The sequence below is a fragment of the Malaclemys terrapin genome, chromosome 9, assembly GCF_027887155.1.
Source record: "Malaclemys terrapin pileata isolate rMalTer1 chromosome 9, rMalTer1.hap1, whole genome shotgun sequence".
NCBI lineage: Eukaryota > Metazoa > Chordata > Testudines > Emydidae > Malaclemys > Malaclemys terrapin.
In genome coordinates this window covers 57,890,110-57,902,464 of record NC_071513.1, presented here as the reverse complement: position 1 = coordinate 57,902,464, position 12,355 = coordinate 57,890,110, and the positions used below count along the sequence as shown (strand labels likewise).

Here is a 12,355-nt window from a genome sequence, read left to right as displayed (position 1 = left end):
TTCAAAATTTCTGCTGTCCCTAATGGGACACAGTAACACGTGCAATTGCCTGATCTGACTTTCCTGCAGTCAGTGGAAATACACCTCTATCCCGATATAACACGACCCGATATGACACGAATTCGGATATAACGCGATAAAGCAGTGCTCCGGGGGGGGGGGGGGGGGGGAAGGAGGGATGGGCTCTGTGCTCCAGCGGATCAAAGCAAGTTCGATATAACGTGGTTTCACCTATAACGTGGTAAGATTTTTTGGCTCCCGAGGACAGCGTTATATCGGGGCAGAGGTGTACTGATTAATTTCAATGGGTGCTGGATCAGCATTGAAAACATTTTGGGCCCTCCTTGTAGTGACAGTTCTAATACTTGACTGTCTTTTTGTTCATTTGTGCCTCATCTGGCACAATGGGTTCCGGTCCATGACTGGTGCTTCTAAGTGTTACAATAATACAAACAAAAAATAACAGTATATCAAGTACCTGTTGGATTACATTACCCAGAGGTTAGGTGCGTCTTTGTTGGAAGACAGAAGCATGGTAAAAATCAAGGTTGCTGTATTACCTTAAAAAAATACATGCCAGCTGCATAAACTACATGTACTATTGCATGACTGTAGGGTTTTTTGGTTTTGCATTTAATTAATCTGATAGTTGGAAAATAGCCCTTTTTATTTTAACACAACTTATTTAGTGTGGACACCTCTCCAACTGACTGTCTTTTTGGTATCTGGGTTTCTGATGTTAAATTCAGTATTTCTCCTGTTTGAATTTTGACTATATCCTGTCCATTGATAGCGCAAAGCCAGAAGACAGCCTGCTTAAATGGTTATGTAAAGCATGACCTGGGAAGTCGGGGGAATACTTCGGGTGAGATTTTTCAAAGAAGGTTAGAGGCCCAAATCTCACTTAATTTCAGTGGGAGCTGGGTGCACAACCATCATAGTCTCCTTTGAAAGTGCCGGAATGATGCAAAGTAACTGAGTTTTAATCACATGGTGCAGCTGGAAGCCACCCTTAGTGGTGACTGGTGGATTAATAAGTAGGAGTTGCTTGCACTTTTTTTCTTCTTTCTAATGTATAAAGGTGACCTGAAAGGGTTCGTTTTTTGGAAACCTGGAGGGTTTTGGTTGGTTGGTTTGATTTTGGGGAGAGGAGGGGGGGGAAGGAGGGATAGTAAGATTTTTTTTCTGCTTTACATTAGAAAGTCAGGTGCAGTCTGGATTGCAGGAACCCATTACAGCTGCAGACCTTGTGAAACAGTAACACCAGCCAAACCAGGAGTACAGTGAATCCCAGCAACCCAAAAGAAGATACAAACCAATTTTCCCCCATCCCCACCCTTTGCAGGTCACCTTAAGGCAGCTTTTCTAGGGGTCTGCAGCATGCTGAGTGAGACTGTCCATGCTAATTGTCCCCACAGCAGCCCATCCTACTGGGTCTGTGATCAGAGACCATGTTATTGCCATGTCAGAAAGAGGTGGGGCTTCACTGGGTCCCACCAAAATAAATTTATTTGATGGCCAGTGAATATGCTCAGAAGTGATTTTTCAATGGCTTATAACTCTTATTCACCCACTTTTTCTGAACCTGGTCATGGGTAGTCTCCAGAACAAACACTCTTTGCATGCCAAGGTTCACCGGTTCAAGGGTCAGCCATTTTTGGAGTTGTGTGAAAAATACTGTGGCAATTAAAAGTTGAAAAAGTTATTTTTTCAACTGTCCCAGCAAAGTTTTTCTTCAAAGCTTACATTTAAAAAGAAAAACTTTCAGCTGAGACTAAACATGGAGGATTTGGGGTGGGGGAATGTCCAGAAAGTTAAGAGCAAATGAAAACAGGGGCTTATAAATGATACTATTGTATTATTTTAACTACTGTATCAGGTTTGTTCACTCAGCAAACAGTAATATATTACACGGAGGTGGACTAATTGCCTATAGACAGTGCTCTGTGTTACCGTGTAGGAAACCTGCATTTGATTGGTAATCACATGACCCCAGGAGCTGGAGATTTAAGAAAAAAAAACCAAATATTTAATGATCTGCGATAAAATCCTGACGAGTTGGCAACACTGCTCAAACCCAAGGGCCAGACAGAGAATGGCTTGAGCAGGGCTGTCCTTAGGCTTACGCAGCATCCGTAGCTGTGTAGAGCACCATGAAATTTGAGGCACCAAATTGCCCCAAATTTCATGGTGCCCTAGGCAGCTGCGTGCTGCATACACAGCAGCACCAGCCCCGGCGACCAGCCCTATCCCTCGGCCGGCCTCCCCGCAGGTTTCACCCACTGCAAGGGGCAAGGCCGTCCCTACGGTGTGTGTGGGGCCCAGGACAGCTCCCTCTACCCTGCCTCTTACCCTCCCCCCCGCTCTGCCCCTGGCGGCCCGCCCCCATTCCACCTCTTCCCCCAGCGACCCCGCACTCACTGGCAGTGGTGAGAAGCGCAGCAACCTGGCCCTAGCCTGCTCCACTCCGCAGCGCTCCACTTCCCGCCGCTGGTGAGTGCGGGGAAAGGATTGCCCCCAGCACTCACCGGCGGAGGGAAGTGGAGCAACGCGACCCCAGCCTGTTCTGCTTCCCTTGCCAGGGCCGGCTCTAGGCACCAGCTTGGCAAGCAGGTGCTTGGGGCGGCCACTCCGCAGAGGGGCGGCAGGTCCAGCTATTCAGCGGCAATTCGGCAGACGGTCCTCTCTCCCACTCGGAGCGAAGGACCTTCCGCCGAATTGCCGCCGCAGATCGCGATCGCGGGGGTTTTTTGGCTGCTTGGGGCGGCCAAAACCCTGGAGCCGGCCCTGTCCCTTGCCCCAGCCATGTCGCTCAGGTTGGGAAAAGGACTGCCCCCGGGCATCACCGGCAGCAGGAAGCGGAGCGCCGTGGCTGGGAGCTGGCGGAGTAGAGTGGGGTGGGGCCAGGCTGCTCCGCTTCCCGCCACTGCCAGTGAATGTGGGGAGGGATCCCTACCCCCAACCCCCTCCCCTGAGCGACTCGGCTGGGGCCAGGGTGAGGGAAGTGGAGCAGGCTGCTCCCAGTCCCCCACTAATCCCCTGGGCCACTCTGGGCCTGTGGGGCCCCCAAAAGTGGCCCCCCACAGCTCCTGCCTCCCAGACTCTGGGGGGGGGGAAGGCCTGGGGCCCCACACAGCCAGGGCACCCAAGTGGCTAGGGGCAGCCCTGGACTTGAGTCATAAGAAATTATACAGGTGGGCTCCTAAGGGACTACTTTCTGGTCTCTCTTGGTCAGAAGGATGGTTAACTAAAGTTTGAACTCTAAGGATGAGGAAGATAAAGGGGAATAAAGATAAGGATCTTTGGCAGACTGACAGGAAACAGGATCCACAGCAAAAATTAAATAATAGTGTAGCGAGAGATCACATTCAGAGGATATACAAATAGATAAAGGCATTAGAAATAGACATCACAGAGGAAAACAATCCTGTAAAGTGAAAAGGATTATGGATCATAAGATTTCTCAGCTCAAAGCCATCCCCTCATGAAGCTGATCCGCAAAGGCAAATGATGGGTTTGGGCTCTGTTGCTTCTTTCTGTTGGATAAAAAGAGCTGAAAGGATTATTTTCCTTTACACTTCCTTTTCTTTCTGTGCTTTTGCACTAAGAATATCAAGTCTGGTCTTCCCTGGTTTTTCTGGAGGACTCCTGAGAGTTCTCAAAATGTCTCTCAAGAGCTCTCTCAGTCCTTTACGGGAGGGGTAGCGTGCTGAATCTTTACCAAAGACATCTTTTCTGTCCAGTGTTTCTCAGGTACTTGAGTTAAATAAAAAATGTTCAACAGTCTAAGAATCCCTTTACCCCTCAATTAATCAGGTTTCACTTGCATGATTCTTCTTGGTATCCTGTGTTCTAGTCATCTAGTCTTAGGAGATACAGGGTAATAATAATAATGGCTCATTCTTATTTAGCACTTTCCATCAGCATATCTCAAAGTGTTTTACAAGAGATGTCAATATCATTATCCCCATTTTACAGATTGGGAGACTGAGGCAAAGTGATTGCCTAAAGTCACCCAGCAGGCCAGAGGCAAAGCAAGAGTATAACCCAGCTCTCCTGAGTCCCAGTCCAGTACTCATAAACAAGACCTGAATTTGCAATATACAACAAACCCCACAACCCTCAGGGCTTCTTTACCCATGATCAAGCAAAACGCACAAACACCTTTCCCCTCACAGGTTACTTTTACAAGCCAAGTGCTGGTACAGCTCATATGGGAGCAGAGAGGTGTGTCCACAGGATCCTACGGCTGCCCCTTCAGAAAATGTACCTAGTAGGGAGGCAGGGCAGAAATCGTTCATTCGCTTGTGGCTGAGAACTCCAGCTTGTCATGGCTTGATCCTATCACTCATGTTCTTACCAGGAGAGGAGAATTTAGATGCTGTGCAGGGAGTAAATTGGTCATACGACGCTTCAGTCCCAGCCTAGCACTCAGTTGATTCATGGATATTTGTTCTACAAAACACCCATCCAAGGCTGTAGCGGCTCATAGATATTAACAAATGCACAGAAGTAAGAGACTAACAGCCACACCATCAACACTTAGCTATCCACTCCAACCTGACTCCTCCCCTCACAAGACTGGTCATCCATTGTATGGACTCACTGTTAAAAACTACCACCAGACTCCCCTGACAAACCACCCCCTCTCCCTCTTCCTGCCACTTGAGGAAAATGCTGGGTTGTGCAGTATGTCCTGAGTCAGCCAATACAGGTTCCCTGCTGTGTCTTTTCCCCCATTGTGATGGAGTGCCCATGCCACACAAGGACTGACAGGGTAAATTAGGCCAATTAACCTATAGGCTGCACCTGGAGGAATGCCAGGATGTGCTATGGTCTAACTGGCTGATGAAGTTGAGCTGAAAGAGGAGTTGGGCTGGGTTTATAAAGCTAGGAAGCTGGCACCAGGAAAGGGCTGCAGAGATGTAGTCTGCAGTCACTCCCTGGGAGGAGGGCGGTTTGAGATGGTACACCTGGGGGGAACGGGGACTAGAAGCTGTAAGTAGTCCAGGGAAGGAGCAACAGGGAAAGCAGACCACAGTTGCCAGATATAGGGTCCCCGGATTGGAACCTGGAGTAGTGGGTGGGCCTGGGATTCCCCTGCTGGCCACTGGGCCATCAGGGCAGTGCTGGAGAAGGCTGCCTCAGACAGTTGGTGCGGAAGTGCTTGGGTACCCTGGAAGGGGGAACTGCTTAGTGACCTGGCCAGAGGACCGAGTCACAAAGAGGCAGCAGCAGCTCCTGGGGTGAGAGAGGGGCTGCAGACTGGGAGAGACAGAGATATGGGGTGCAATCAACAGAAGGGGTGTTGGCCTCGCAGAGCTAATCCCCAGAACAGCGAGGAGGTGCTGTCCAGTGGTGAGTAGCGCACCCACTCTCACTCATGTACAAATGTCTTCATCTGTCCACTCACTGTGGGGATAGTAATAGTTACCTACCTTGCAGGCTGCTTGGGAAGTTTGTAAATCTTTTGAACTCCTCCGCTGGAAGCTACTAGAGAAATGTAATGTATAATTACAATGGGGAAAATACACCATGCCAACTCACTAATGTAACCACCCGGTTATCAGCACTGCCTCCATCTGCCCACTCAGGAATGAAGGCCTCAAGCCTTTCTACTGGAGCTCCCCCTAAGACGTGGGTGCGGGCCTACACAATATGCCAGCAGACACTGCCCACTGCAAATGCCTTTCTCATAGAAGAGCAGCCTTCTCAGTGCTAGGAGGTGGGGAGCCACTTCCCTTCCCTCAGTCACTTCTGGTGCCCTCTAAACCAGTCTGCTTCCATTGCTGCCAGCACTGCAGGGTGAAGAGGGGTCTCCAGGGCTTCCCCTCTCCCCATTTTTCACACCAAATGAGAAAGAAGGTGCGTGGGATGAGGAGAGGTGTGTAGAGATGCTTGAATGACAGAAAACCCATTGTTGCTTCAGCATATTAAGGGCCTTCCCCAGTTCACAGTGAAGAGATCCACTGGGCCATGTTCAGCCACGTCAGTGGAGTCAGAGCAGTGCTGAAAGTGACCCATTATCCCCCATGTGACTACAGCTGTATGTGGCAGAGATTTGGATATGAGGCTTCTGCAATCCAAAGTAAGAGATGAACTAACCTAATGTGTTTGTCTTAATGGTCTAGCTAAGTGGTAACTCATCTGGTTTGTCACTGCTGGTGTCTGTCTTCTTTGATAGTTCTTTCTATAGCACTATTTATTGCACAGTGACCTAGACTCAGACCTGGGGTAAGTGGTGCATATTTAAATTAAAATCTGCATTTTCTTCCCTGTTGTTAAGACTTTGGGGGTTAGTTTATAGAATACAACATAATATGGTGGTGAACCATTTCTATCTAGCATCAGGCCTACACAACTGCTAGGATTTCTAACATCCCTGATACATTAAAAATATTCCTCCTTTTCAGTGGAAGGGCTCCAGCAACTTTCACTTTGTAATTCTTGCATGTGAAGCTCTGTTTTCCATCTGAAAATATTCATAATTTATTAAAACAAATATTACTGAGTTTCCACTTACTTTGAAATGTTGTTAAACTGTAAGAACTGTGCCCTAAGGTCAGGAATAACTTGTTGCAAAGTTCTTAGTCTTACAAACACATTGATCGTTATCTGATTACACAGTTGGAAGGAGAATGGAGTTAGAGCATGGCCTATGGCATTGCTCACTGAAATCCCTCTAAACTTTTAGGTTTGAAGTTTACAGATTCATTGTGTACTTTTGATTGCACCTGATTTCTACATTCCTGGGAAAAAAGTATGTTTCTTGCTTTACAAATACATTTTCACTTATCTCCTGAGTCTAGAAACTGTGTCCGCAACAAGCTGATGATCCAGGGGCCTGCATGATCAAGCTAGAGATAAGTTACAACAGCAGCTCAGAGTTCAAAAAAATTGATGCAGAGCTATACTAGATCACACGAGGGGAATAACCTCTCATGTTTAGGAAGGTGTTGGAATTTCTCTTCATCACTAAAAAATACAGCTGGCACCTGAAAGGGAAAGGGGACCTAAATGCCTCTCAAATCCCCAAGGGGTCTATGCCCATTCTAGCAGTGGGTCTTATACCCACAGAAACTATACAGTAGCATTTGCAGTGTTAGAACCAAGGAATTTGAAATATTTTTTTCCTCTTTACACTTCCTGCTATAGAAACTTGTCTAATAAAGTTCAAATAAATACTTCCTCCTGCCTACATTGATTAAGCTAACGTGATGAGGAACAGCTATAAATGAATGTACACCAATCAGAGCTATGATCTCTTCACTTCCTTGATAACCCCCAACCCATCCCAGAAGCAGCTTTGAAGCCTCTGAGCTTTTGAGGCTATTTAGGATAAAATCATTGTCCCAAAGCAGAGCTTCTTGTTGGGAAAGAGCAATAAGTGGACTTTGTAGCCCACTTGCATGATGAAGATAATAACAGAGGAATTATTTTCTGGAAGATCAGAAACAGGTTTGCTTTATATACAAGAACAACTTATTTACAACAATCAACAGCAAACTATGTACATAAAATACAAGAGGCGTTTCCATGGCAATCACTGTATAAATTACGATAATAAATAGGAGGGGAGCAGATCCCATTCTTAAGGCACAAAACCTTCTTTCCAAGACTGTACAGGGATCGAGGTGCTTCCCTATACTTTTTACAGGATCACAGGAATGGTGTGGACACCCCTGAGGAACAACACTTGATGGGCAGCGATACGGACATGCGATTACTGCTGACAGCCTTATAAACAATATTATTTTTCATCTTTCTTTTTTACAGTACACACGTTTCTGAAGATACAAAATTTTTTTGTGTAAACAGTCTTTCACTTTATCACACAGCTCATATATGCATCTTTAAATAATACTAAAATAACAAAAGAAGCTTTGAATAGGAGTCAGGAGCAGTCCAAGAAATTCTGGGACTAAGCGGCTCTGTACAGTCTGTGAGATTCCTAGCTGCAGAGACGCTTTCCTAGAGATGGGATCTCTCTAGTGAAATGTATACTGACCAAGTCTTCATGGTCTGACAGAGTACAAGTCTCCACTAGAACTAAACAGAATAAATAACACACACCACCTACAGTGAACACCTGGCACATGCTGCTCTTGGTCAAATGCTTATAGTCGAAGCACTGTAAAGGAACTCCAGCAAAACAGGTAAGACCGTGTTATAAATAAAAACCCTTTCTTCCCCAGGAGGCCCACACTAGGACATTCTTGATCAGCTAGTGGGCAAATCTTATTCTAACTCATACTGCATGCAATCGCAAGAATTGAATGGGGCTGAATAGGGTGACAGGGCAGAATCTGCCACCAATGAGTAAATTTCCACTGCAATGCCTGGTAAACAAGGCACTGAACTTCCATTATTGGTAACAGAAATCACATGCCCAATTTGCCACAGTAAAACACTGCTCTTCCCCTCCCAAATCATTGTCAGGGGAGTGGAGTGATGAGGCAGAAGGTGACCTGAAGTCTTGACACTAGTAACATTTTAATTAAAAGACTGAACTTGTACAAGACACCAGTGAAATTCTAACTTCTCCCAAGTGGGTGTTTTGCTTGACAGGGCAGGAGAGTTTTGTTTTTGGCAAAGTAGCAGTGAGATTTTTTTCAGTCTGGTTTTCCTGAGTTGTCCAAGCCATTTTCTCTCCTACAGAAAAGTTTATCAGATACCAGAGGGACAACTCTAAATAGGTAAGCTAGAACCTCAGTCTGACCACCCAGTGCATGGAGACATCTTTCAGTGATGCTTGACACCAGTGCTCCCATTTTAGGCCAAGAGCCTGAGCTATAGAAAGATGGCATTACTCCTAGTGGCACTGAGGTACTCCCTCTCTTTCGATATGTACCTCATGCACAGCCAAAGGCACTCAGGTTAAATATAAGATCCCATTCTCTAACTCTTAAAAGGAGGCAGAACATGTGTCTCCATTCCCATGGGATGCTGCTGGAGGATAGCTAATGCAATGGAGAGTGACACTGCTATAAGCGTATTCAGAAAATTCACCAATGAAAAGAAATATATTGGGATACACAGAGGGAAATAAAGAGTGCAGAGTTTAACTCCTTGACAAAATGGAAACATTGCCAAAAGCAGATGCACCAGTGACCTTCAGTCCTCCTAGGATAAGTTGTAGTTCTAAGGAGTATGTTTGAACAGGAGGGGACCTGCTAGGATCTCATCATCAGTCTGATTAGGAAAAAAAAAAAATACAGAGGAACTGTTCCTATTGAGACAAGAACTGAATCCATCCAGGACTAAGTAATGCAAGCATGGTAAGCACACATTGTTCCTCTAACCATGAGATGTCTTAAAGAAGCATAATCAGCAAGAATTGTGGTTCTTTCACAATCTGAGCAAAAAGAGAGAAATCCTCTCTTTCCCTGCTGCATCTTCCACCAGAATTATCACATGGTACTTCTCTTCCTGACGTGTTCTCCTGTGTATACACTGCTACCAACACACACACTCTTGAAGATACCATGAAGCGGGCGCTACTTGGTTATCATCAGTAAGAATGAAAATGTGCAGCAATACTCTTCATTATGTCCTACAGCTTCGCTTACCAGTGGGTTTTCCTAACACTCACACAGGCCTTGATCAGTGTCCAAACAAGCAAATGAAAGCAGCTGTAAGAGAATTATGATTCTTACTTGTTCAATACACTAGGGGATCCAATGCAGCAAGAGGCCTTTGTACTAATAATAAAAAAAATCACTGTGGAAAGGGATGCTAGTGAAAAGTAAGGAGGGAGAAGCTCTGGGAGCAGAGTTGCAAAATTTCCTCTCTCTGCTCCCTCCTTACAATGGCTTATATCAGGTGTTTTGCTATGGGAATCAAGCATAAGCAAACCCTGATGTCCTCTGTTCGAAAAGGAGATGTGTAGGGAGACATGAACTGGAGAGAAAACAAGACCGTACACTCAAGGCCCAAATAACCCTTGAATTCAAAGGAGTTGGCACTAGGGATGAAATTGGCTCATAGTCTCCCATCACAGAAAACATCATGTCTGACACTGCAGATTCAGAGTAACAGCCAGTTAACTATGCAGAGCTAAGGCAGTTTTAACGAAAGCCTTATGAAGAACAGGAAAAAAAAGTTGCCCTCAGAAATTAAATTGTGTGCCACTGTGTATGTGCTCATTTCCCTGCCTATGGGCAGGGTCAGCCAAGTGCCACTCATTTAAAAAAAAAAAAAAAAAACATACAAAAGATTTAACGAAAAAGTCCTCCCCTCTTTCCAGCTTTTTGGTGCTAACTGCTAGCAAGCCCCCTCCCCAATGATAATCACACCAACTGAACTAGGTCTGCTGGGCTTTGGCCTTTGCCAGTCACATGACGGAGCTTAATCAATAGAACAGGAATCTGGAAGCAGTCTGCGACCTCTGATTCAGACGTGCTGATTTTCCCATCTTCCACATGCTGGCATCAGAGGCTAGTTGCCAAAGGGGCATCACTTTTCAACATGATGCTCCTCTGCCATGTAACACTAACTCCAGATGTTTCTACAAAATCCCTCAATGTTCCAAGGCACATGTTCTCTTAGTAGCAGGTACAATGCCATGAAGAGTAAGTGACCCTGTTTCCTTTGGCATCCACCAGCACTGTTGTGAGGGAACAAGGCAGCTTGAGAGAGACAGGAGGGGGAACAGCAGCAAAGACTTAAATAGGGGAAAAGATGCAAGTTTCAATGATAGCTTTGTATCCTTCAAGAGAGGGGAGTGTTTTCTGCCCTTGTATATAAATTAAAGCCACAGGTCTATTGTTAGTATCCATTCACTTGTAGCCAAGGAAGTGGCACTGACCTGAAAAGAAGCCGTTCCTAACCGGCTCCAATCTGGTGCCTGACATGCTGCTCCCCTAACAAGGTGGGTCGAATTGTTTCTGTATCCCATTTGGCTAATTTACCCCTCCTGCCATGAGTAGTTCTTCCCCCCAGTCTCCTAAAGATGAATACTGAATGGGTGATTTAATAAGTGAATTGCCTGTACAATTTTTGCTCTATTGTTAAGGGATAAGGGGCTAGCCAGAGAATGTCCTCTGTGACTGGTTGGAATTTTCACCTAACTGCAATGGCTCTGAATTTGGCTGCAGCACCATCATTGGCTGAAGGAGGACAGACACAGGCCGAAGGTGAGACTGTAGGCTGGTGCAAAAGGCTGTAACCACATGCATTGTTTGTTGCAAGGCATAAGTGACACAGAGAGAATCACTGCAAGGGCAGACTTGCACTGGCTTTGAGCTTCTCTTGCAGATCACATGCAACTGAAAGATGTATCCAGAAGAGGGCTACAATAGGCCAAAAGGACAAGTGTTGCCCCATTTGAGCAATATCAGATACAGCTGTCACATACAGACCAGTGGGAAAGTCTCAGATCTGAAAAGACTATGACTGGCCAATACATCTTTTGCCCTGAATAATTCCAATATGATGAAATCACACACTAAAGGTAGCTGTGTTGCAATTGTCAGTTGTCCTGCATTGTCACCAGAACTAAGACTTTCCATGTTTAAGGACAGAGTTCTTCAAATGGCTGATGAGTTCTCTTCTGGGAGGCTCCACCCCCCTCAGCAGATAAGGTGCCTCTTGCTGGAAGCAACTGTACCCCACATGAAAAAAGGTAGCACCATGACTGTCTGATATGAACTCTGAACAGTGACAGTTTTGAGCATAGCTGCTCTGGGAGGTGAATGCTGTGCAGAAGTTAGGGGGAATGGTAGACACAGGCTGTGAAAACAGAGGCTAAACCTCGCTGACAAGAGTATTCCGGCTCAGCTCCTTGATCCCGTGTAATATCCTCTTCATATGACCCACTTTGGTCACTCCCAGGTCCTGGAAGAAAAGAAGAAAGCACATCTTAGATCACAGAAAAAAAAGCTAGACAGCCAATCAACAGTTAAGAACTAATCAGCCGATCACGAAAAACAGAAGGAAACCATATAGAAAGATTACAAACCCTACAGTCATATGAATGACTAAACCAAGCATCGAATGCTTACCAGAGTAAGACAAAGTAACCAACAATCACAGAACTGGAACAAAGCAGTGACTAGCTACAACTGCAAACCATGTGGCTAGCCGCAGATGCAAAGTACATGGCTAGCCAGGAGATCAAACCATGTGCAGAAAGGACTATATATATCCCAGGGAACTAAGTTAGCAGCCAGCCACAAAACACATGGGTAAAGAACACAACTAGGCACGGATAACACAGAATAACTATGGGAACACTCCGATACCATGCACAGAAATCACAGAAAATAGTTAGAGATCATGCACAGGAGTCATATTATCACTCGTATATCACATTAACCACTGTACACACAGAACATAAGGGAAGTCACAAATTAAA

The 12,355-nt window shown here is 45.6% G+C and overlaps 1 protein-coding gene across 6 annotated transcripts in view; it reads right to left on the bottom strand.

Annotated features, from left to right (window-relative positions):
- Positions 1-7,446: 7,446 nt before the first annotated feature.
- DGKD (diacylglycerol kinase delta) overlaps positions 7,447-12,355 on the bottom strand; it is a 92,919-nt gene continuing 88,010 nt past the window's right edge. For all 6 annotated transcript variants that reach the window (XM_054039274.1, XM_054039276.1, XM_054039275.1 and 3 more), the window contains one exon: positions 7,447-11,835. In XM_054039274.1, coding sequence (XP_053895249.1) covers positions 11,746-11,835 — 90 coding nt within the window. In that variant the 3' untranslated portion in view covers positions 7,447-11,745. The remainder of the gene's footprint in view (positions 11,836-12,355) is intronic.